Source organism: Pipistrellus kuhlii, unplaced genomic scaffold (genome assembly GCF_014108245.1).
Source record: "Pipistrellus kuhlii isolate mPipKuh1 unplaced genomic scaffold, mPipKuh1.p scaffold_m20_p_2, whole genome shotgun sequence".
NCBI lineage: Eukaryota > Metazoa > Chordata > Mammalia > Chiroptera > Vespertilionidae > Pipistrellus > Pipistrellus kuhlii.
The window spans coordinates 127,395,568-127,418,878 of record NW_023425515.1 but is presented as its reverse complement, the minus strand read 5'-3'; the positions used below and the strand labels follow the sequence as shown (position 1 = coordinate 127,418,878).

Here is a 23,311-nt window from a genome sequence, read left to right as displayed (position 1 = left end):
TTCTATCACTATTCTTTTTAAAGGCAGGAACCACGTATGTTGTGAACACAACAGCATCTGAAACAATGCTAGACATATCATAGAGCTTTTCAATTCTCCTCAAGGTGCCTTTTTCATGTCCATACTACCCTTTACTCTCAGATTAATTCATTTAACAAATATTTGTTCAACACTTGCCTTTACCACGACACTAAGTACTGGAAGATTCAGGAAAGATACTATTGCTTTCTGCAGCACAGAGATAATAGAAGCACTTTATGTGAATTCTCTCATTTTTCTCTCTGCTTCTAAACTTGCCATTTTAATAAGCTGCCACTCTTTTCACTGATATCAAATTTTTTAACATAAGATTGCATATGCTTTTCAAAGGAAAAATAGTGACTTAGAGAAATGTGATTTGGTTTATGTAGAATTTAAAGATAAATAGGTACAGATTTCTCTGGGGTTTGCTTTATGACAGGAAGCAATCTTATATAATAAAAGTCTAATATGCAAATTGACTGAACTGTGGACAAACTGGTGGAATGACAGGTCGCTATGATGTGCACTGACCACTAGGGGGCAGATGTTCAACGCAGGATCTGCCTCCAGACTACAGGCCCCAGGCCTGCCAAGGTGGGTGCCAGTGCCGCCCTCCTATCACCCCTTCAGTCACTTCCTGCAGAGAGAGGCTACCAGTGGGGTGATGAAGGGGAGGAGGACTGGCAAGTGGGCAGTGCCAGGTTGGCCAAGGCAGGTGCCAGCGGGGTTACCCTGATTGCCCCACAGATTGCCCCACAGATTGGCCCTGATTGCCTGCCAGGTCTAGGGACCCTACCTGTGCACAGTTTCAGCACCGGGCCTCCAGTGTAAAAATAATAGAAGTTTCAGTAGTTATTGTTATAGGAGATTGTGATTACTCATCTCACTCTAATTGGCAATAAATCAACTAAAGTAGGAAAATAATAGTCTTTATTATTCTTAACTTCTTAGTCAAGTGGCAATGTACAGAACATAATTTTTACTAAGTTCTACATCTAGATAAGGCTTTCAGATGTATTAAGCAAGTAGAATCTAAATGATTTGGTTGTTTCAGAGATGAGAATGGTCCCTTACTACAGTCACTTTTAAGCATTTTAAATAGAGCCACCTGGGGTAGGCATCCCAGTTCATGGATATGAAGAAGTTTAGCTGTTCATCATCACATGCACTGGGTTAACCGCACAGGCACTCAGGGCATATCAGAAACTGTCACCACTGTCCAAGTGTGCATTCAGGAAACAAAGTCTCCAGAAGCTGAAGTTCTCACTCTTTTTGGGGGTTGAGATATGAACTCAATTATAAAGGTGATGACATTCTTTTGAGAAAACTAGCAGACTATGTCCATCATTTCATAAATATCTCAATTGCCTTGGGAGACAATGGCCATTGAGGCTGGGAAGAGAGCCCACTTTCCCGTGTAGGTGCTCACCTCTGCACTTGCTGGGCATTTTCTGACTAAAACTAGGCCATCAATTTTGGAATCTCTTTAGTTGTGAAATATCTTTTTATTTACTGATCTGAAAGTATGCTTCCTTCTAGAGGAGCAGTTTCTAATTTTTTTAAAGTTTTTCTTAATTTATACACTTTACATATTTTGCATTCATTCATTCATTAAATAACTATTCATCCTCTTTACTAGGCACTGATGAATAATATACATACATCTACCCTGAGTGGCCAGATAATTATGACCACTGACATTTGTAGGCAAATTAACTGTACACTGCATCATATGGAATATGGAAATGGAAGGCCTGTTCAAACACCTTTACTGTCTACAGTTACCAGGATAAAACATCTCCAATTCACACAGGAACACAATGATTGGACAGTTGAGCATTGGAAAAAAAAAAAGTCATGTGGTCCATCATGCAGATGGCAGAGTGAGAATTTGGCAGGGACAGCATGAAAGCATGCACCCCCCATGCATAAGTACAACCTTTCAAGCTGGTGGGGGCAGTAGGGGCATGTTTTCCTACATGATTTGGGCCCTTTAATTTGTGTGGAACAACTTCTGAATAGCACAACATACCTAAGTATTGTTGCCGACCAAGTTCATCCTATCATGTTGATGGTGTATCTCAATGGAGATGGTTTCTTCCAATAAGACAATGAGCCATGCCACAATGTCATATTGTGCAGGAGTGGTTTCAAGAACATGAGGGAGACTTTACCTTGCTTAGGAGGCCCCTACAATCACTAGATCTCAATCCAATGGAGCATTTGTGGGACAAAGTTAAAAGGGCCATCAGGCAGCTGGTTTCACAAACATCAAATCTCACAGAACTGGACAGTGCTATTCATCAGGCATGGTGTCAGATTCCTTGCATCACCTTTTAACATCTTGTGGAATCAATGCCAAGAAGAATTGCCACAGTATTGAAGGCAAAAGGTGGCCCAACAAAGTACTGATGGGGTGGTCATAATAATTTGGCCACTCAGTATATATAAAAGCCAAGCAACTGGAATGACTGGAAGGAGTAGTTGCTATGTTGCCCACTGTAGCCAGCCAACCAGCCTGATTGGGGATAAGGCTGGCCAGCCAACCTCCTGAGGCCCCTCCCCTTGGCCAGCTGGACCCCAACTGTGTACAAATTCATGCACCAGGCTTCTAGTTGATGAATAAAACAGCCACAGTCCTTTCTTTTAGAGAATTTACACATATAAATACATAATTCTACAAAGATTAGACATATAAGTATACAAAATCTTAATCAAACATAATTGTACAAGGATTTATAATTATAATTAGTAAGAAGTATGGGGAAACATATACTGTATATAACATGGGCAGGACTATTCTGATCTGGGGAGGGGGATAGAAAGTTTTCATGGAGAAATTACATTTAAGTTGGAGCTTGAAGTATTATTTGGAAGGAGCCAAAAAAATGTCAAAGTGAGAGAAGCAACCATAACATATATCCAAAGGAATATTAAAGGAAGTGGGAGGATAGACCTTGACTGAAAAGGCAGAGGGAGAGTCTTGAGAGAAGAGATGGGAGTCACAGCAATATGGGCAGCATCACACCCAGGACTTTGTAATCAGTGTTGATGATGCTGGATTTTCTCTTAAAAAAAACAGGAAGGATTTTTTTTAAATTTCTTTATTGATTAAGGTATTACATATGTGTCCTTATTCCCCTATTCACCTCCCATTCATGCCCCACCTTTCTGTTGTCTGTGTCTATTGATTAGGCTTATATGCATGCATGTAAGTCCTTTGCTTGATCTCCACCCCTGATCCCCACTGTCCCCTACCTTCCCTCTGAGGTTTGACATTCTGATTGATATTTCTCTGACTCTGGATCTATTTTTGTTCATCAGTTTATTTTGTTCATTATATTCGACAAATGAGTGAGATCATGTGATATTTATCTTTCTCAACCTGGCTTATTTCACTTAGTATAATGGTCTACAGCTCCATCCATGTTGTTGCAAATGGTGAGTTCCTTCTTTTTTACAGCAGCATAGTATTCCATTGTGTAGATCTACCACAGGTTTTTAATCTACTCATCTGCTGATGGGCACTTAGGCTGTTTCCAAATCTTAGCTATGGTGAATTGTGCTGCTATGAACATAGGGGTGCATATATCCTTTCTGATTGGTATTTCTAGTTTCTTGGGATATATTCCTAGAAGTGGGATCACTGGGTCAATATGGGAGTTCCATTTTTAGTTTTTTGAGGAAACTCCATACTGTTCTCCACAGTGGCTGCACCAGTCTGCATTCCCACCAGCAGTGCAGGAGGTCTCCTTTTTCTCCACATCCTCACCAGCACTTGTCATTTGTTGACTTGTGGGAAGGATTTGAAGAGTTTTAAACTTGAAAGTGACTCAAATACATCTGTGTTTTTCACCAGTCTTTCGGGCTGGCTGTTCTGTGGAGAATGGATAATAGGGAAGCAGTATTGGAGACAGGGTGCCTTTTAGGGGATGACAGTGCCTGGAATTCAGGAAGTGGAAATGGATTTGGAAATAAGCACATAGATTCTTGAAACATTTAGAAATAGAATCGATAAAATTTGGTGACTGACTTATAAATCCAGGTCTTCTTTCAGTGTAGTATTAGGTTAAAATAATAATTATTTTAGAAGAAAAATATAACTGGAAGTATTTCAGAGATTTACTCAGGCTTGTGAGGAAATGGCAAATATATTCATGGTATTACATTTAATGCACAATAAGTCTTCTTTAAGAGTCCTCTTTTGCTATCTCTCACTCTCTGTGCCTTTCACACATTTAGGAAGAAGCTTAAAAACAAAACCCTTTCTTGCCGCTCATTCCTTTTATGTGTGTTCTCAGAAGTCCCCCAGCATCTCTCTGAAAAAGCTTCTCATTGTAGCCCTGATCTTCATGATCAAGCCTGACAGCCTCTGTGGAGTGCCTTGCTATAGTCAATTGTTAAATTTCCAGGAATTTTAAACATTGTCTTTATTAAAAATTAAATCATATATTCTGTTTCAGAAAGAAGTGTGTGTGCGTGTGTGCGCTTAACCAAAGAACTTATATGCATATATGCATAACCCATCTATAGACAATAGTTTGGTGAAGGCCTGGGGAGGAGGTGGGAACAGAGTGGAGGGGACATATGGGGGGGGGGGGGAGGAAAGGGACATCTGTAATACTTTTAACTAAAGATAAAGAAAAAAAAAAAAAAAGATAAATAATTTAAATGTAAAATTAAATACATTACTTTTAAAACATTGAACATTTGCCCAGGTCAGTGTGCTCAATGGTTAGAACTTTGGTCTGTGCACCAGAGGGTCACAGGTTTGATTCCAAGTCAAGGGCACATACTTGGGTTGCAGGTTTGATCCCTGTTTCAATTGGGGCCCCTTTGGGAGGCAACAAATTCATGTGTCTCTCACTTTGATATTTCTCTTTCTCTTTTTCTCCCCCAAAACTTCCACTTTTTCTAAAAACCAATGAAAAAAAAAAAAATCCGGTGAGGATTAACAAAATAAAAAACAAACAAAAAAAATTTGAACATTTACCACCACATCCAGGATTTAAAACATGGTCTTTATTAAAAATTAAATTGTATAAATGCACAACTAAATACATTACATTAAAAACATTAAATGTACGTGTAATGAACATTTATCACCATATCACTGTCTATGAGGCAACTGGATAAATGGGTCTGGACTCCGGAGACAAATCTGGGATGGAGATACTGTTGTGGGAGTTAGAACATAGATTTGAGGCAGCTTCATGGGCTGGCGACAGGAGCCTATAGATAGAAGGAAGAGGTGCTAGGTTTAATGCTCTGCCTTTGCCTTCTTAAAACTATTAATTTTCCAACAACGTGTTTTCATTTTGCACTGGGCTGATCTAGGTGCCATCCATCCCTCAGAACAGCTATTCTGCCTCAATTCACCTACTTGGCTGTGCTTATGCAAATATTCCCACTGGTTCCCTTAACACACATATTCTTTCCAACCAGCTCACAGAATTTCCTGCTATTTTCCCTCTGTAATGCTCCTTTCTCTTTACTCTTCATTGGAATATTGTTAACTTGCAAGACATTAATATGTTAAGTAGCTTTTAATACAAATGTTTCTGTCCAGATGGCAATGTTCTACATACTCACCTCTCAGTTTGGTATCAATATTACGTGGTGGTGAAAGTGATTCTGGGATCAGAGGACTGGGTTTGAATTTTTGCTGTGACCAGAAGTAAATTTCTTTGGTTTCTCTACATCTCAAGTTTCCTTGTTTGAGAAAAGACTAGTATTTACTTCTGAAGGTTATCGAGAACATTGAATTAGATAATCTACGTAAAGTGGCTAATAATGCCTGCACATGGTAAGTGTTCAGTTAATGGTAAGTTATTATAAAGATTATTTTATTCATATGATGACTTAGGAACACCCAACAATCAAATTTGCACATGACACATAGTAGCAAGATCTTAGGAGGAATAAATGGAACCCTGGCATTGATGAGCTGGAAGATTTCAATTTTTTAAAACGATTTTCCTGATCCGACAATATGTTTGCACCAGAGAGAACTTCATATTCTCAAAGATCCTCATTCTTCCCTATCTCATCTAAATCTCCACCAACATCATGGGTGTGGGCTCTTGGGCACAGTGTTGGCTGCTCCGGGACAGAGAATGGATTGGCAAAGTGTATCTGCCCACGAACTGCTCCCAGCTGCAGGCAGCTCACGGGCACACCACTAGCAAGTTGAAGGCATTGAAGACTCCTTTCCTCAATTGTCGCTGGCCTCTGTGACTGGGTCAACTTGAGAGGGTACCTGGACCCACGCACATTTGAGGATAAGCTGCTCCTTTATCGCTTCTTTCTGGACAACAAACTGATACTGTCCCCTGACAAGGCTTACCTGTGTAAGAAGCCTGGCTGACTCCCCCCGCCCTCCCCCGTCCCCCCTCTGCTAAAATGGGCCACACACCGGTTCTCTCAGGCACTAGCCCACCACAAGCAGGATTGGATAGAGAAGCAACTGGAGGGTGCACTGAAGGAAGAAGTGCTCTCCCTCACCATCAGCGGCTCCAGCTCCTCCTCCTTATGTTTTCACACCTGCCATTTTTTAGGACTTGCTTCTTTTCACTTTCTTTTCACCATTGTGTGTGGGCAAAATGTAGACACGCAGCCTTCCTGAGGCTGTGAAGAAGCCTTTCTTAGCATAAAGCTATGCATGTCTTAGGCATGCAGAACACTCCAGGTTATTCTCTTCACAAACTCATGTTTCCCTAACTCCTACCCAGCACCATGCCTGGCAAGGGAGGCATCCACTTATAGGATGCCACCGGGCCTCCATTCAGCCCCCAACCCCTCTACCTCTCTCTCCCCTCTGCCCCAGGCAGCAGGCAGCAAACCCCACAAGGAGCCTGGGCCCAGTCCACTCAACCTGCTCCCAGCGCGGCTGCAGTTGCTATGGAAACGGCGGGAACTAACAACTCGGGTCCCAGCGGGGTGAGCGGGCCCTCGGAGGCGGTGGCAGTGGCAGAGCGGTGAGTGGCGGGACGCGCCTCCGGGGTCACTGCAGAGCCACCGAGCCCTCGCCCACCCCCGCGGGACCTCAGCATCGCTGGGGACAACCCCCAACCCCCAGCCCTGCCCCGGTTCTCCCGCCCGCCGCTGGCCGTTTTCGAAGGCGCCCCTGGGAGCTTTGCGGGAGGCGCCCAGAAGAAACGGGGGTGTGGAGACTGGGGAGCGGCGTGTCCTGGACGCTCCAGTCTCCTCTGTCTCTGGATGCACCTTTGAGGTTCATTATTTGGGCAAAGAAACATCTGGGTAACTCCAGCCGGAACCTTCCTTGCTTTGGGAGCCAGCGGGAGCCTGAGAGGTGAGGGCGCCGGGAGGAGTACACTAAGCTGTTTGCACAGGATAAGGCACACGGGATGGGAGGGATTGAGCTTCATCTCTTCTGTAACGTGTGTGGTGTGTGTCCGCACCGCTCCTCCCCGCGCCCACGCGCTGCTGTCCCCGCGGCCACACCTGGGCGGTCACACCTGGGCCCGCCGCGCGGGAGCAGGTGCGGCGCCGGCGGCCGCGCTGATTGGCCCGCGGCCCCCGAGTCCGTGCCGGCGCCGCCGCCTCCGCCGCCCGTGGGCTCCGCGGGGCGCAGCCGGGCGCTCGCTCGGCCGTTGCTCGCTGTGACCCGGGTGGTCTGTTTCCCGTCCTTCCAGCCGGCGATCCGGCCCCGGGGCGGCGGGACCCCTGGCTCCGGCCGGGGCGTCGCGGGAGGATGAGCGGCACCGGCGCCAGGGCCAGCCACCGCACACAGCCGGTGGTCAAGAGCGTGCTGGTGTACCGCAACGGGGACCCCTTCTTCGCGGGCCGCCGCGTCATCATCCACGAGAAGAAGGTGGCCAGCTTCGACATCTTCCTGAAGGAGGTGACGGGCGGCGTTCAGGCGCCCTTCGGCGCTGTCCGGAACCTGTACACCCCGCGCACCGGCCACCGCATCCGCAAGCTGGACCAGATCCAGAGCGGAGGCAACTACGTGGCGGGCGGCCAGGAGGCCTTCAAGAAACTCAAGTGAGTCCGCCCGCCCGCCGCGGCTAGGTGCGGGGAGGTGCGGTGAGGGGGGTGTGCGGTGGGCGCCGAGAAAGAAGGACCCAGTTCAGCCAAACCCCAGTGGGTAGAGGGGCTGGGACTGCGGGGTTGGTGCCTCTCACAGCTCCTGGGGTGGGGTGAGAATGACTGGAAAGGAATTTCACTTAGACATCAATAGGAACAATCTTAATTGTGTAAGGAACAGGAAACTTCAAAAAAAAAACCAAAAGTGACCAAAGGGATACTTGAGCATTTTCTGTGTTTTTTTTTTCCCCTCCCCAACACCCTTCTTCTTTTTTTTTTTTTTGAACCTGACACTTAGTTAAAATCATTTTTAAGTATTAGATACTATATAATCGCCAGAGGAGAAAATCGCTCTCTGCATCCCTTCCCTGACCCCGTTTAAATTCTTTCAACCTTTCATTCCAAGTAGAAATGACCACACCCCACACTGACCGTCCTCCCTCACAACCCGCATGTTGTTGCTGTTGGTGTACAACTTGGAAAACTTGCCTGGCTTACTGTATTGGTCCACAGGTCTGTCTCTAAGTACCTGATGGCCAGACCCTCAAGGGCAGGGGTCATTATTGCTGCTCATCCCAAGTTCCTGGCAAGGAGCTCGCTCGCTTGGTGAATGAGCGAATTGTGTTCAGGTCTCTGAGGGGAAGAAAAGATAATTAAGGCATGACTCCTTGTCCTTCTTTCGGAGTTGACAATCTAGCAGGAGAGAGCCTACATGCACATCAACGATTTACTGTAGAGCATAAAGGAGTAAGTACAATTAGAAAAACAATTCAAGTTAAGTGGGAGTGCAGAGTTGAGAGAGATTATTTCTGGTACAGTTGGGCATTGGAGGCAGAATTTAACATCCCATAGGTTGTTTTCTTTTTTTACAGCTTTATGGATATACAGTTCATGTCACATGACCCTCACCCATTTAAGTAGGTCTTAGTATATTTTTGGAGCTGTGCAGCCATCACCACAAATTAATGTTACAACACTTCTGTCACTCCCAAAAGAAACCCTATACTTCCTAATTTCCCTTCCACCCCATACTCTGGTAACAACAAATCCGCTCTGTCTTTATGGATATGTCTGTTCTGGTTGTTTCATATAAAAGGAATCATACTATATGTGCTCTTTTATGTTCTTGGATTCTTTCACTTTACATAATGTTTTCAAGGCTCCTCATCCATGTTGAAGTATGTTTCAGTTCTTCTTTTTTTTTATCATTGTATAGCATTCTGTGGTATGGATATGCCACATTTTATTTATATCTATTAATCAGTTGATGGATGCTTGAATTGTTTCATTTTTGGATAGTATGAATAATGCTTTATGAACAATCATGCACAAGTTTTCATTTCTCTTGGGTATATACATAGGAATAGAATGACTGGATCATAAGGAAACTCTATGTTCCATAGTTTTTAATATAACATTTTAATTAAAATTCAGCTTGGCCTCAGAATAGAAAAAAAAAATCTTTATCATAAAACCTGTGCTTGTGAACTCTGATTTTAACTGTACATAAGTATTTCCTGAATATCACTAAAGTTGTCTACGGTTATGTCATCCTTCTTTTCCTAAGTTTGTTTAAATTGAGTTCTAGGTGTTCTGCTCTTGTTATGCCAGACAGTCTTTTTATGGAAGGTGAGGGATACATTTGGATATAGTTTTCTGTTTCCTGAAACCTCCTTTAGTGTATTTGTCTAACTTTCTAGAAAAGAACCAAATGAAATTGCGTGTTTTAGAGAAAGTTAGAACTTAAAACTGAAAATGAGGAGACTTGAGAATGAGTTGTTTATCAGCTTCTTGGTCAGCCACTTGACTTGGCTCATCAGTTTCCTCACACAGAAATAAAACATCCTCATTTCTGCCTCACAGTGTTGTGATAAAACGTAAACGCTGTGGATGTAACTGTGTTTTGTAAACACCAAAACGTTACATAAATGTAAAGCGTCACTGTGTCCAATTCCTTTCATCATATACTTTGGTGATTTTCATTAAAAAATTTCCACAAAAAGCAATGTCATGGGAATGGGCATCTGCTTCAGAATCTACTAACAGTTCAAAATTATAGATTCACTTTAGTAGTTCATATTCTCTTTTGTTTATGTGACACCAGCTCAAAAGATAAAAACAGGTACAGTTTCAAACCAAATAGAAGGTGCACTTCAAAATTGCTCCTTATATATAAGAGATTTGTATGGTTATTCTTACTTTTAATTCATACACACACACGAAACTGAGCTTGTTATGATAGTTTCCATGGTTAGTTTTCCATGCTGACAGGTGAATAGTTAATTTATTTGTGTTAAAGTAGTGGTATCCATAGTTATACTGATGGAAGCCAAGAAGATTTAAATGCTGATTATATTGAAAGCTTAACAGTTGTAAGTTTATATAACACATGAACCACCAATGAGAACAAAAGAAAGTCCAAAATATATCAAGTGTAATTATATGAATTAGAGCCTAAATGTTGTTGGGAAAGGTAGCAATGGTGAGAAAATATTTTTCAAATGAAAATGATCAACTATCTTCTTCAATTTATTTTACTCAGATATTTTTGAAACCATAATAAAACCTTTGTTTTATAGAAGAGAGTTCTAGAAATTGTTATTATCTGTGCATTTATGGGAATTGACTCTACTAGATTAATCTTGTGGATCTGAGATCACTTTCTTGCTCATGACAAACTTTTTATTTTATGTTAGAAATCAGCCTGCAGATTTGCAAAAGAGCCATTTATAAATGGCTAAACAGAGGGAGTATTTACAATGCCTTATGTAAATACTAATATGTGAGGGACATACATGATACTCTCCAGGGGTATAGATTAACTAACACATTCTATACAAACAAGCAAACAACAACAATGAAACAGCCAAAATTCATTATAAACTTAGCCGCAATTCATTAATTACAGTAGGTGAGGTAGAGAATCTACCTACCTATCTTTCTATGATATCTAAGGTTATAAATTAAATGCTAGATTTAAAAAAATATATATATTTTATTGATATTTTACAGAGAGGAGAAAGGGAGACAGATAGAGAGCTAGAAAAGTCAATGAGAGAGAAACATCGACCAGCTGCCTCTTGCGCACCCCCTACTGGGGATGTGCCTGCAACCAATGTACATGCCCTTGACTGGAATTGAACCTGGGACCTTTCAGTCCCCAGACCGATGCTCTACCACTGAGCCAAACCGGTTTCGGCTTAAATACTAGATTTATATTTATTTTTATATTGAAGCATTTATTTATTCTATGTATGAAGCACATTGGAACTAGTGCACAGTGATGGACTTATAGCTTGAAGTTGACACAGATATATAATTTTCAAGTTGTGCTTATGCTATAGCTACTAAAGAATGATCTCTATACTTAATGTCGGTAGCAAATCTTAATGGAATAACAGGGATCTCTGCAGGTTAACTAGTCCACCATCTGTCTGTCATTTGAACCAATTACTAAACCATCCCATGTGGCTGAGCATTTCTGTGTCATTTTAAAGTGCTCTCTTAGGGAAAAAGATTTCCCAACCTTTCACAGTTGTTACTCTTTTTCATGCTATGTGTACTTAAACCTAAAGTCTGTGATTAATGAAACTATTAAGCTGCTTTAAAGACAAACTAGTCTTCATATCTATATTACCATAAGAATCAGAAATACCATATACATAATAAGCAGCTAATTATTGCGGGAGGGGATGGGGGTGTTCCCCAATAGAAGTATGTATTTCTAAGACTTTAGTTACATTGAAGTTTAGAGTAGCCATGTGTCAGCTCTGTTTGGTGATGCTGAAATAATTTTCTACTACAATTGCTTTTAATTAGTAGCTATTGATTTTTGCTGTAGGTTTAAGTATTTCCTGTAGCTTGTTTTATCTATCTATATAAAAGGCTAATATGCAAAGTTTCCTCTCAGGAGTTTGACCAGGAGAAGGGGAGTTCGATTGCTCGCTATGACATGTGCTGGCCACCAGTGGGCGGCACAGAACATGGCAGGCTACCAGCAGTGGTGGCAGGGCTCTGAGGGAGTGAGAGAAGGAGGAGGTAGGGAGGCAGGGAGGCAGGGAACCTGATGGGCCCTGATTAACGGCCAGGCATAGGGACCCAACCAATGCATGGATTTTGTGCACTCTAGTTATTTAATAATTTTAAAAAAAGAAATGTGTTCAACTGACTCAAAGTCAATAAAAGAAACTTATTGTTTGTTTGTTTTGCCCTGCAGTTACTTGGACATTGGAGACATCAAGAAAAGACCAATGGAAGTTGTTAACACAGAGGTAAAACTAGTAATATTTTGAAGCTTTAAGTAAATAACAGTGCTATCGATATTTTTGTGTTTCTTATGATGTCTGCAGAGACTTAGATGCTATTCTAATCATAACAGATTAGTTGTCTAATGTTTATAAATAGGATGTCATATATTTTAAGACAAAGATCACTCTTACTTTGGAGCATTATCAGAAATCATGAGACTGGGTAGGTATCCTAAACATGTAGGATTAGACACAACATGTTCTTGTGTTTAGCTAAGTGTTTTAGCTATGTGTTTTCTGATTGAAATCCAAAGAAACTATCCTGGCAAGTGAGAGGAGATTCTGAGCACAGTTATGCCAATCTTTACTAAATCTGCTTCCTTGTCTTCAATTGCTTCTGCCACCCTATGTCTGAAATTGCCATGATCACCCTGACTGCCCTGAGGCTTCCAAGAGACCCCGTTGATTTTCTCTTGATGTCAGGAAAACACCTCCATTTTAATTGGCGTTGAAGTTCACTTGAGCGTAATTACTAGCAGCATGCATGAAGGTTGAAAATGAGTCTTGTGAAATAGATTTTTAAAATACTTTCTATAAAGTTTCTGAATCCCTAGTGGAATTTTCAGATATCCTTTAGGATGTATTCTTTAGTTAGTGGATGGAAAATAGATGAAAACAAAGTTAAGACAACAACAAACTTCAAGGTCCCAGTGAGACAGGAAAAATTATAGTTCAACCCAGACTGTTATTCTTTTCCCCAGCTCAGACTTCCCCTCTTCCCATTTTGTCCCATGTAGACAAGTGCTTCCAAGGTGTGCGGTGCCAGGCAAGAAATGGCTGATAGAAAAAGCATTTTCTCATTTGTAGTGCAGAGCCCTAGAGAGACTCCTCAACTTATGCCATTTCCTCTTGCATTGTGTTTATACCCAATAGGACCAAATAGATCTCTCTAGAAAACAAACAAACAAACAAACAAACAAAACTTCATAAGCAGAAGTTCTAATTCTGCAATATTTGAAGAATGTGAAGTTAATTTCATTATTCAAATAATTTTTGTAGAAAGAGGTGCTAATCCCAGACATTGTTAAATATAATTGATGTCCATGTTTGTAAGTTAGGTTTTCAATGTGTGTTAAACCGCTTATTAGTGAACGTGATAAGCTTTTGACTTAAAATAGACAGAGGTATATGTTGTTTTTTTAAATTGAGTTTATGTTGCCGCTAAAGAATGAGTGCTAGTTAATATCTATTTAGTTAAAAAAAAAAAGGAGAGATAAGTGAATTATTTCTGGATATCATTTTGTTTGAAGGATACACAACTATTTGAAGTAAGCTACCTTGCATGAAATTGGTGACTGTACACAAATTTCTGCAATGGGAGTTGAGATGTGTGACTTTTCCCAAAATGTGAACATATATTACTCTGGATTCCAGTGTTTTTGATGAAGAGATTGTGCCTGACAAAGCACAACAGGTGTGCAATAATTTTTTAAAAATATACTTTTTAAAAAAGATTGTGATTAGCAATGGAAGCATTTGCTAAATGTTCTTACATTTTGGTGTTGTAGCTATTGTTTTCTCTTTTCTTTGGACCTCTGCATGAGCCACACAGACAAGCTTCTGATTTATGAACATACATCTCACAGTGAAAAACCCCTGCTCATCTCCAACTAGAAGACTATCTTTTCCACTTTATTTCTTCCTGGTAATTTCCTCCCCTTCTCCTTCTCTCTTTCTGCTATAGCCTTTAATTTCTCAGTCCTTCCTCATTAAGTCTTCCAAAAAGGAGAAAAACAAAGAAGTAGAAGAAATTTGGGATGCAAGGGAAATGGGAAGAAGTGGTGAAAAACTCCTTGTTCACATTCTTCAGCACCTTCCCTCACCGCCCCAAGCCCCATGCTTCCACTTGCTTCCTGGGGCCCTCTCTCTCATTGTTGTCTGCCCAGACTTTCCTCCCAGTCTAGACAAGCAGTATGTTCACTTCCCTCACTTTGCATCCCAGTCTTGATGGTCAACACAGAGATTCTCCCCCACAAATTCCACACCATGGGCATTCTCAAAGCCTGCTTGAGCAAGGGGAACTCTGACTTTCATTGCCCAAAAGGGAGAGTTTTGGGTTCCTGGCATCTCAGAATGGATCTCTGAATGCATGTTCTCATAGACATACTACTTTAACTAAATTCATGATGGTTCTATGGTATTATTACGGCCGTTTTAGGGTAGAGCACAAGTTAAAAAGGCTTTTGTGGGCTGCTCTGAGAACCTAACTATTGTGTGTGTAATTCTTTGTTGTGTGTAATTTTTACTGTGGAGAGATACCACTCTCTTTTCCTCAACTTATTTATATTCGAACTTTAGAATTCAGTACATTTTTAAGTTAGAAGATGTCTGTATTCAAAATTTAAAAACTGACTTGGTCAACACTGGACTTCCACAAAAGTTTTAGATTCTGGTTTTTCTTTTTAATTTTTATTTAAGCTGGGGATTTCTTTTCAATGTTTGTGTCTACTGAGAACAGATTACACACCTTGTTAAATACTGTGGATGACCACTGTTCTTTGGAGTAAGATAACATATTCTACTTCCAGTCACAGGGAAGGGTTCACAGAATCGCCTTTGAGGTGGGTTTAGGACATAAGTTATATATTTGGAGGGTTTAGAGTTGTTTTAGTGCAGTAGCAGCACAAACATTATTTATTCCAAGATGTTTCAGTTCGAAGGGTGAGTAAAATTACTTATCAAAATTGGGGGAATTTCCCTCAAATCTGAAGTAATCTGGTCCTGTTTGAATCTTCAGTGCCAGGCTGGTTAATAAAGCCCATCATATCAGTATATGTTACCTTTACAGTTAGATGGGATATCGTAGAATATGTGGCATCAGGTCCCAGCCACTGTGGCCAAGGTTTTAGATGTGACAGGCAATGCAGCAGTGAGGCCTGAGAGTTGGCAGCATTCCTTCCTCCCAGAGCACCCTCCCCAAGTGCATCCTGCATTCTGGTTGCTGTTTAGTTAATAATTTAGAAACACTGTTTATCCACTTGCTGACTGCAGGTCACTGTCACTAGAATGTGCATGTCACCTTGACACGTGAAGGTCTTTCTGTGGTTTCTTCCTCCCTTTTTCGTTCCATGAAGATCACCTCTGAAGACACACCGAAAGTACAGCCAGAGCTCTTCCTCTTCCTCCTTGAAAGTGGTTCATACAAAGGCAGGACTCGAATGGGCTTCTTCCACTCACCCAGGAGAAGCACAGGGGCTTAGTTGGCCAACACACCTGGCAGCAGGAGGAAAAGGAAGAGATGGAAAAAAGAGGGAGAAGAAAAAGGTGACAGGAATAAGACAAATGGGAGGTGACTTTGTGGTGGTTTGCCCTGGCTCTGGAGACAGCAGTATGTGCTCAGAGCAGACTTCCCTTGCTTCTCTTCACACCCGGCTTGATTCTACTAACATTCAGATAAAGAGATCTTCCAGAGACCCCTGCATGCTCGCCTCCGCTCCTCAGTCATTTTGTATAGCTATCTTCCCACTTTCCCTGCACCACAGAGATGTTTTTCTCATCTTCTGGCCTTGATAGCTCATCCCTTCTGTATGTCTTCCCAGTCCTCTCTTTGTCTCTCATTATTCTCTGATTACATGATGTGTAACAACCCTTATAGGGCACAGATGCTGGGCTAGAGGTATTCTCAGATGACTGAGAAGGTACAAATGGGATAGGGTGTGTGTGTCAGCCAGTTTGAAATGGGTTTAAATATAACTGAATTTATTTTTGGCCTGTTTCTTTTAAAGTTTTGAGAGTGTTCTTTTCTTCAACTTGACTAAAAAGTATTACTTAATACTTTTATGTGTGAATCAAAGCCTATCTCTGGCTAAAAGAGTGAAAATTGACTTGGAAGAGACAAAGGCTGTTTTGCCATCGTCAAGTTTGGATTATAGACCCTGAGCGAGCCAGCTGCAGAGCTAGCAGAGAACAGTGCTTCTCCCATAGTTCGGCAACAGCCATATAAGGCCTCGAGGGCCCCGTATTGAAGTGATGATTGCTTCCTTACTGCTGACACTCCCAGACCTGCTTTGCTGTAACCATATTAACAGTTACCATGGCCACTACCTGTTCAGATTTTGTTTTAGGGATAAAATTAGTAGTTAAACCTTTGTGTGATACATTTGTTGTAACGTTAGTATAATTTAGAGCTATATTAAAGAAGTTCTGATCACTCAACAAGGATTTACGGTGTACTTGCTGTACTCCAGGCACCGGGTTCGTCTTTGGGGACCATACAGCATGGCCCTGACCGCATGGAGCCTGTACTCTTTAGTCTTCCTCGCCTGCTGTGCTTCGCTTTTAACTCTACTATCATTGATCTTTGCTGCAGAACTTGGTATAAAGTAGACTTCTTTGATTAAGGGGTAATATTTTGAGAGCTAAACAATTTTTTAACTTTACTATTGATGGGTCAGGGAATCATAGGACTAATTTTTAAGGAGTAATAAACACCTAATTTTTGGAAAAGTAGTTCTGTTTTCCTGGAATTATAAACACCTAAACGAATTATAACCTGAATTAACAGCTGCAGTTGCCCATCTCCTTCTCTCAGGATAAAATTAGCTTAAACCTATATCACCTAGCCTTTGCAATGTCTAACATTTCTCCCAAGATTTCTGTGAATTTCTGTAGGGATTCTTACCTTCTTCATGCTCACATCTCATGAGCTTCTGTTTCCAAAGTATTAGCAGAGTTTATGGACTGAATTGTTCCCCTACAGGTTCTGCCTGTCAAAGACCCCACCAACTCAGAGGTAAAATCTTCCCATTGATTCCACACAAACACTTGATTCACACAGGTCTGTGTGTGATGAAATTTACCTGTAGTTTGTCAAAATGAAGTAGGTTTTGTAGGTTGTACAGAAGTGTCAACAACACAAAACTTAATATCAGACTTTTTCATTCTTAAAAAATATCTTGATCTTATATGTCAATTTAGTCTTCAGCTTTTGGCCAATTTCTTGCCCTCCTCTCCTTCTCCTCTGTTCCCTGCAACCCCTGGCCTCTCCACCTAAAGTTTCTACTGATTTCTAGTACAGAATAATTTTATTTTGTTAACTTTTCTCAGGGTCAGCAGAAAAGAGTAATTTTTACCCCTTTCCTCACATTTATATTTAAATATGCCAGTCATAAACACATTGACAGGCAAGAAGAGAGAAGAGAAGGTCATGCTCACCTTATTCTAAGGTCATACTCATCCACAAATACGTGTGCCCTATGTAGTTTCTACAAGTGCTGCCGTGAAGAGAAACCTGCACAATGAAATCTGAAGACAGACCCCAATGAAGGCCTTCTCAAGGAGGGGAGCCTCCTTGTTGGAAAAGCCTTTGATTGAATACTTTAGAATTCTCCCCTATCACTTTGGATTTTCATTTATGAACACTGTTTCTTCTTGGTGGGTTGGAACACTGCAGGAATACCTTAGAGAAGAGGAAAGAGAGGGCAAGTTTTTTGAAACCTCAAAACTTTGCCTTGTCAGCATGGGTTATACCTCTGTTTGGTTACTCCAGTGAATGCCTGTAAAGTTTTTAATATCATTATTAAAACTTCACTTTTTAGTTTAATCATTAGGCAGAATCTCTAATGAAACATACTATCAGATATGCTACTTAAAGGTTTTTGGTTGGGAATGGGATTCTAGACATTAAATTGTGTGTTAATTATTAACCTTATTATAGAAAGGTATGGGGCTGTGTGGTTTAACTCACTAATCTTTAGCCTGGGAATTCTGGGTTCAAAGGGGGAATTATTAAATATTTAAACTCCTCAGCATTTCTTTAACTTGGGAAAAGATTTCCAGATTATGTTAGTCAGGTTTGCTAATTTATTGAAAAATCAAATAAATAAAATCCACTTTTGTGAGTTCTTTCAGCAGTAATTGAAGACCCTCCCACTATTTTATTTTACCTTTCCCCATCTCTCTAATGTAATGAATAAGTAAGAAGCATTTCTTTAAGGAGCCAGTTCACATCAATGGTCACGGCCATTCCAAGGTGAGTTTGACCTTGCCAAGGCTCAGTGAAGACAGATTTTCTGTTATAGACAACTGGCTATACTGAAGTTTCTTTTATGGTTTTTTGTTTTAGCCTTTTCTCGGTATTGAACTCTGTGGTGTGTGTGTGTTTGTGTGTGTGTGTGTGTGTGAGTGTGTGTGTGTGTGTGTGTGTGTGTGTGTGTAATGTTTGAATAAGAGTGAGAAAGAAGTGCTTATATCAACCTGGAAAACATTGATGTAATGAAAAGTAACCATTGATAACACCAATTAGCACTGTTAAAAACAAAGTTTGGTGATTTTAGTTTGTCCATTAACATGTATCCTGGCAGTTGTTCCAAATATCTTGCATTCTCTCTATTTGGCAAGTAGACATGATTTTAGGAAATTGAATGTCTGTGAAATTAGAAGACATGCAAATTAGAGCATTATAATTTCTTTTCTAGTAATAAGCTATTCTAAATAGACATAACTTGATTAAACATTTAGTAAATAATTATCAACTTTTAAGAAAAAAATAGAAAAAATATCTAATAAAATAAATTGCCAGCTAAACGTGTCTGCTTAAAAATGCCACTTAATTGAAGTCTCAAACTATACTGAACAAGAAATTTAGCCAAACAGGCTAGACTCAGTGGATAGAGCATTGGCCTGAGGACTGAAGGGTCCCAGTTTTGATTCCGGTCAAGGGCATGTACCTTGGTTGCAGGCACATCCCCAGTAGGGAGTGTGCAAGAGACAGCTGATTGATGTTTCTCATCAATTTTTCTAATTCTCTATCCCTCTGTGTGTGTGTGTGTGGGGTGTGTGTGTGTGTGTGTGTGTGTGTGTGTGTATGTGTAATGTTTGAATAAGAGTGAGAAAGAAGTGCTTATATCAACCTGGAAAACATTGATGTAATGAAAAGTATCCATTGATAACACCAATTAGCACTGTTAAAATCAAAGTTTGGTGATTTTAGTTTGTCCATTAACATGTATCCTGGCAGTTGTTCCAAATATCTTGCATTCTCTCTATTTGGCAAGTAGACATGATTTTAGGAAATTGAATGTCTGTGAACTTAGAAGACATGCAAATTAGAGCATTATAATTTTTTTCTAGTAATAAGCTGTTCTAAATAGACATAAGTCGATTAAACATTTAGTAAATAATTATCAATATTTTAAGAAAAAAATCAAAAAATATCTAATAAATTGCCAGCTAAACGTGTCTGCTTAAAAATGCCACTTAATTGAAGTCTCAGACTATACTGAATAAGAAATTTCAGCCCTAGCCGGTTTGGCTTAGTGGATAAAGCATCAGCCTGTGGACTGAAGGGTCCCAGGTTCGATTCTGGTCAAGGGCATGTACCTTGGTTGCAGGCACATCCCAAGTAGGGGGTGTGCAGAAGGTGGATGATCGATGTTTCTCTCTCATCAATGTTTCTATCTATCCCTCTCCCTTCCTCTCTGTAAAAAATGAATAAAATATATATTTTAAAAGAAATTCCAGTTAAGTCCCCACTAATCTAAGGTCCCTTTGGCAATTCCAGCAACAACCCTTATCAGAGTAGAACTTCTTGTTCCTAGTCTGCATGAAAGTCAGAAACATAGAAGGTGAAATTTTAGGACTATGTAGTATGATTTGAAGTTCTGCCAAGCCTCACCAGGCTTTTGATTGATGGATACTTGTGTACCTCCTTACTAGAAAATCACCACTTCAGTTTGCATTTTAGGATCATTGTTTGAAGGAGATTAGAGGGAGCTGATAGAGCTTTTTGGTAAAGTCAAAGGATTCTTCATCATGGAAGTATGATTATTTTCAAAGGGTCAGAATAACAGGAAAACATGCCTATATACATAGCAAAGTATAGCCAAGGAAGACAAAGTATAGTGCACTACTTATTGAACATTACTCACATGTGATTTTACATTTTATCAAGAATATTTATTGAGAGCCTGCAGAATGCCAGGCAGTGGGCTAGGTTTCAACCATAACGATGTAAAAAATACTGACCAAGTGTGAATCAGACATTCTAACAAGGTAACTGTTGTTGAAGGACTCTGAAAAAGAATCTTAAGAAATACTACAAGCCCTGGCCAGGTGGTTCAGTTACACCAAAATGTTGCAGGTTCAATTTCCGGTCATGGTACATACCTAGGTTGGGGTTTAATCAATAAAATTGTAAAATCAATAAAAATATATTCTTAGGTGAGAATTAAAACAATAAAAATCTACAAGAAAAAGAATAAAGTGAATGAAAAACAATACCAGAGATTGTTAACCCAAGGGAAGAAAATTATTTATTTGGACCTAATTAATAATTGGTTTCAGTGTTTATAAAGAATATCGTGACTAGCACTTCTCCATCACTGCTGGTGCCAAAAAGGGAGAAACAAAATTAAGCTGTGCTGTTGGTTGAAAAGTTTAGATCAGATTGAAAGGAAACTCCCCTCTTAAAAAAAAATCTGGTGAAGATTACTAAACACTCACTGAAAGAGTTACATCTTCTATTATAAAATGTAAATATATTTTTCTGTCTTGTATAATTCAGTTGTGTACAAGATGATGGAGATCAATGGAGGTCGATTGAACTTACAAAATATCCTCTAATCTAAGTTTTTGTGGGTTGGATTTGCTGCCAGAACCTTCCTGGAGAGCCCAAAAGGACCACCACTCAGGTTGTTAACCCACTTCTGTGAAGGAAGCAGTTTGTGGGAGAAAACTGGGGGAGTGAAATGCAGCAATCCATGTTGGTCCCTTCCACCATGATTCCTCAAGTTTCAATGACAGTAATAAGCATGTAGTGCTGTGTTGTGCTGGTACTTCTAGCCAAAATGTTTTGATTTTTTTTTTTTGTGTGTGTGTGTGTGTGTGTGTTTTGATTGAAGCAATACCATGAGAAAAAAGGGTTTGTAGAAAATTTAGCGTTGTGAGAACACTGTGCTAATGAACACTGTGCTAAGGGCTTGGGCTTGAGCCTCATGGGATTCAGTCCCTGGCCCCAGACTGGCCCCCAACAGTCTAAAGAATGTTGTCCTTTCAGGTGTGGTGTTGGATAAGACATGTATAAGAGTGTATGTGTAGTTTAGCTTTTCATTGATCACCATGCTGGAAAAACATATTGGATAGTCTTATCTTTGTGTACAAAATAATACATATTTCAGCATCCTTCAGAATGGATGGATGGAGACATTTTTTAAAGTCAGGGCTATTTATTTGCCTTTGGCTGATTTCAGCATGAAGGATGAAGGTGGTGTGCCTCAGTGTTTAGCTTGGTCAACAATAAAACTTCCCATTTGTCATTGTGAAAGACTCCTTTTTAAGCAGCCAGCCAGATCCAGTTCAGATGTTATCCATGATTACATAGTTTGGATGTTTGGTTTGTTGAAATAAGGTTAATTTCAGCCCATCTGTTAGCTGGGGGCAAAACTGAGTGGTAAGGGGATTGTGGGAAAGAGAAAACTAAATTGACTTGTTATATTTGCAATGTCTAATGTTTAACTAGAGCATTTCTCCCTAGGAAATTTCTAAAGGCAGCCTATGCTGCTTTGTGGGTGTCTATCTATGCTTTCTCACCTCCTGGCAGTAAGTATTTTTTTTTTTTTTTGAGTTTCAAAGATTTATAAACCTCCATGGCCATCTTTGCTGTTTCAAGTGATACAACTTAATGTATAGAAATTGTTATAAAACATAAGTCATCTAATATCACCCAAGTTGCATTTTATAAATTTTATGCTAATTGATAAAACTCCTCATTTACAGCCTGTTTTCCTAGAGATGAGCAGGTACACATTTTCCAGTACTTTCCAGTATTTTACATTAGCTAGTATCGGGTTTTCCACAGCTGGTTTTCAAAAGATAGATTTAAAAAATAATTTGAAATATTAGTTTTTAAATTATATATATATATATATATATATATATATATATATATATATATATTACTATAGCAAAGACATTGTTTTAGTATGTTTTTTGCAAATGTATAGGTTGTTTCATTTCTCATGAATGCTCAGTTGGCTGATATTTAATTTAATTAGTTGGTATATGGAAATTGGATTAAATTGCCTTTCTCCCAGCTGGCATTTCTTCTAATCAGATTGCTAGCCTCTTGTGTTATTGTTTCAAATATTTAATCAATAATATTGATTAATTTGTCTGGCTGTTTTACCTATTAGTCAATCTAAACACAATCATGTGCATATGTAATAAAATATAGGCAATGAGATTTGTTGCTGGGAACTTTCAGCATTTTTACTTAATGACTCTTATTTATTTCTAAACTCTTACCCTTTCCCATTTCCCTAATTCATTGCTTATGGTATTTGTCGGTATTCAAATTGTATTGTATTTCTCTATCTTTTTAGGGATTAAATTCCCTTTGTTATTTATTATAATACTAGAGGCCCGATGCATGAAAATCATGCAAGGGGCTTGGCCCCCACAGCCCCAGCTTTGTCCTAAAGGTTGTCTGGAAGGATGTCTGGAAGATCCTTGGGCTGTCCCATTTAATTAGCATATTGCACTTTTATTATTATAGATGAAGTTAGTGGAGTCCTGTGCATCAGATTTGATGTCAAGAGGATCTGTGCAATGCTTATTAAAATATATTCATTTATAGAGAGATAATCTTGGTTAGACTTCTGCATTTTAATCTGTAGCAATGTTAGTTTAGCTATATGCCCCAGACACCATCTGATAAGTCTGAGTTATAAAATCATAATGGCTGCCTTCCAGTTATTCTAATGGATTATAGAAGATGACTTTGCAGAATCTTTGGGAAGGGGAATCTGGAGATGAATTGCTTTATGCCACTGCTATTTGCTATTATTTTAGGCTTACTTGCATGCGTTTGAAGCTCAAGGGAATGACACTAATCACATATTTACAGTTCCTTTTGGTAGTAAAAATTAATATCACAAGTTCTTTCATTAGGAAATATTTTAAGTACTTATTTATGTTTCTGGCATCATGCTAATTGA

At 39.9% G+C, this 23,311-nt stretch overlaps 1 protein-coding gene across 1 annotated transcript in view; it reads left to right on the top strand.

Moving 5' to 3' along the window:
- The first annotated feature begins 7,644 nt into the window (after positions 1-7,644).
- DCDC2 (doublecortin domain containing 2) overlaps positions 7,645-23,311 on the top strand; it is a 172,332-nt gene continuing 156,665 nt past the window's right edge. Inside the window, exons 1-2 of the mRNA XM_036447028.2 lie at positions 7,645-8,028; positions 12,287-12,341. Of these exons, the coding sequence (XP_036302921.1) occupies positions 7,736-8,028; positions 12,287-12,341 (348 nt within the window). The 5' untranslated portion in view covers positions 7,645-7,735. The remainder of the gene's footprint in view (positions 8,029-12,286; positions 12,342-23,311) is intronic.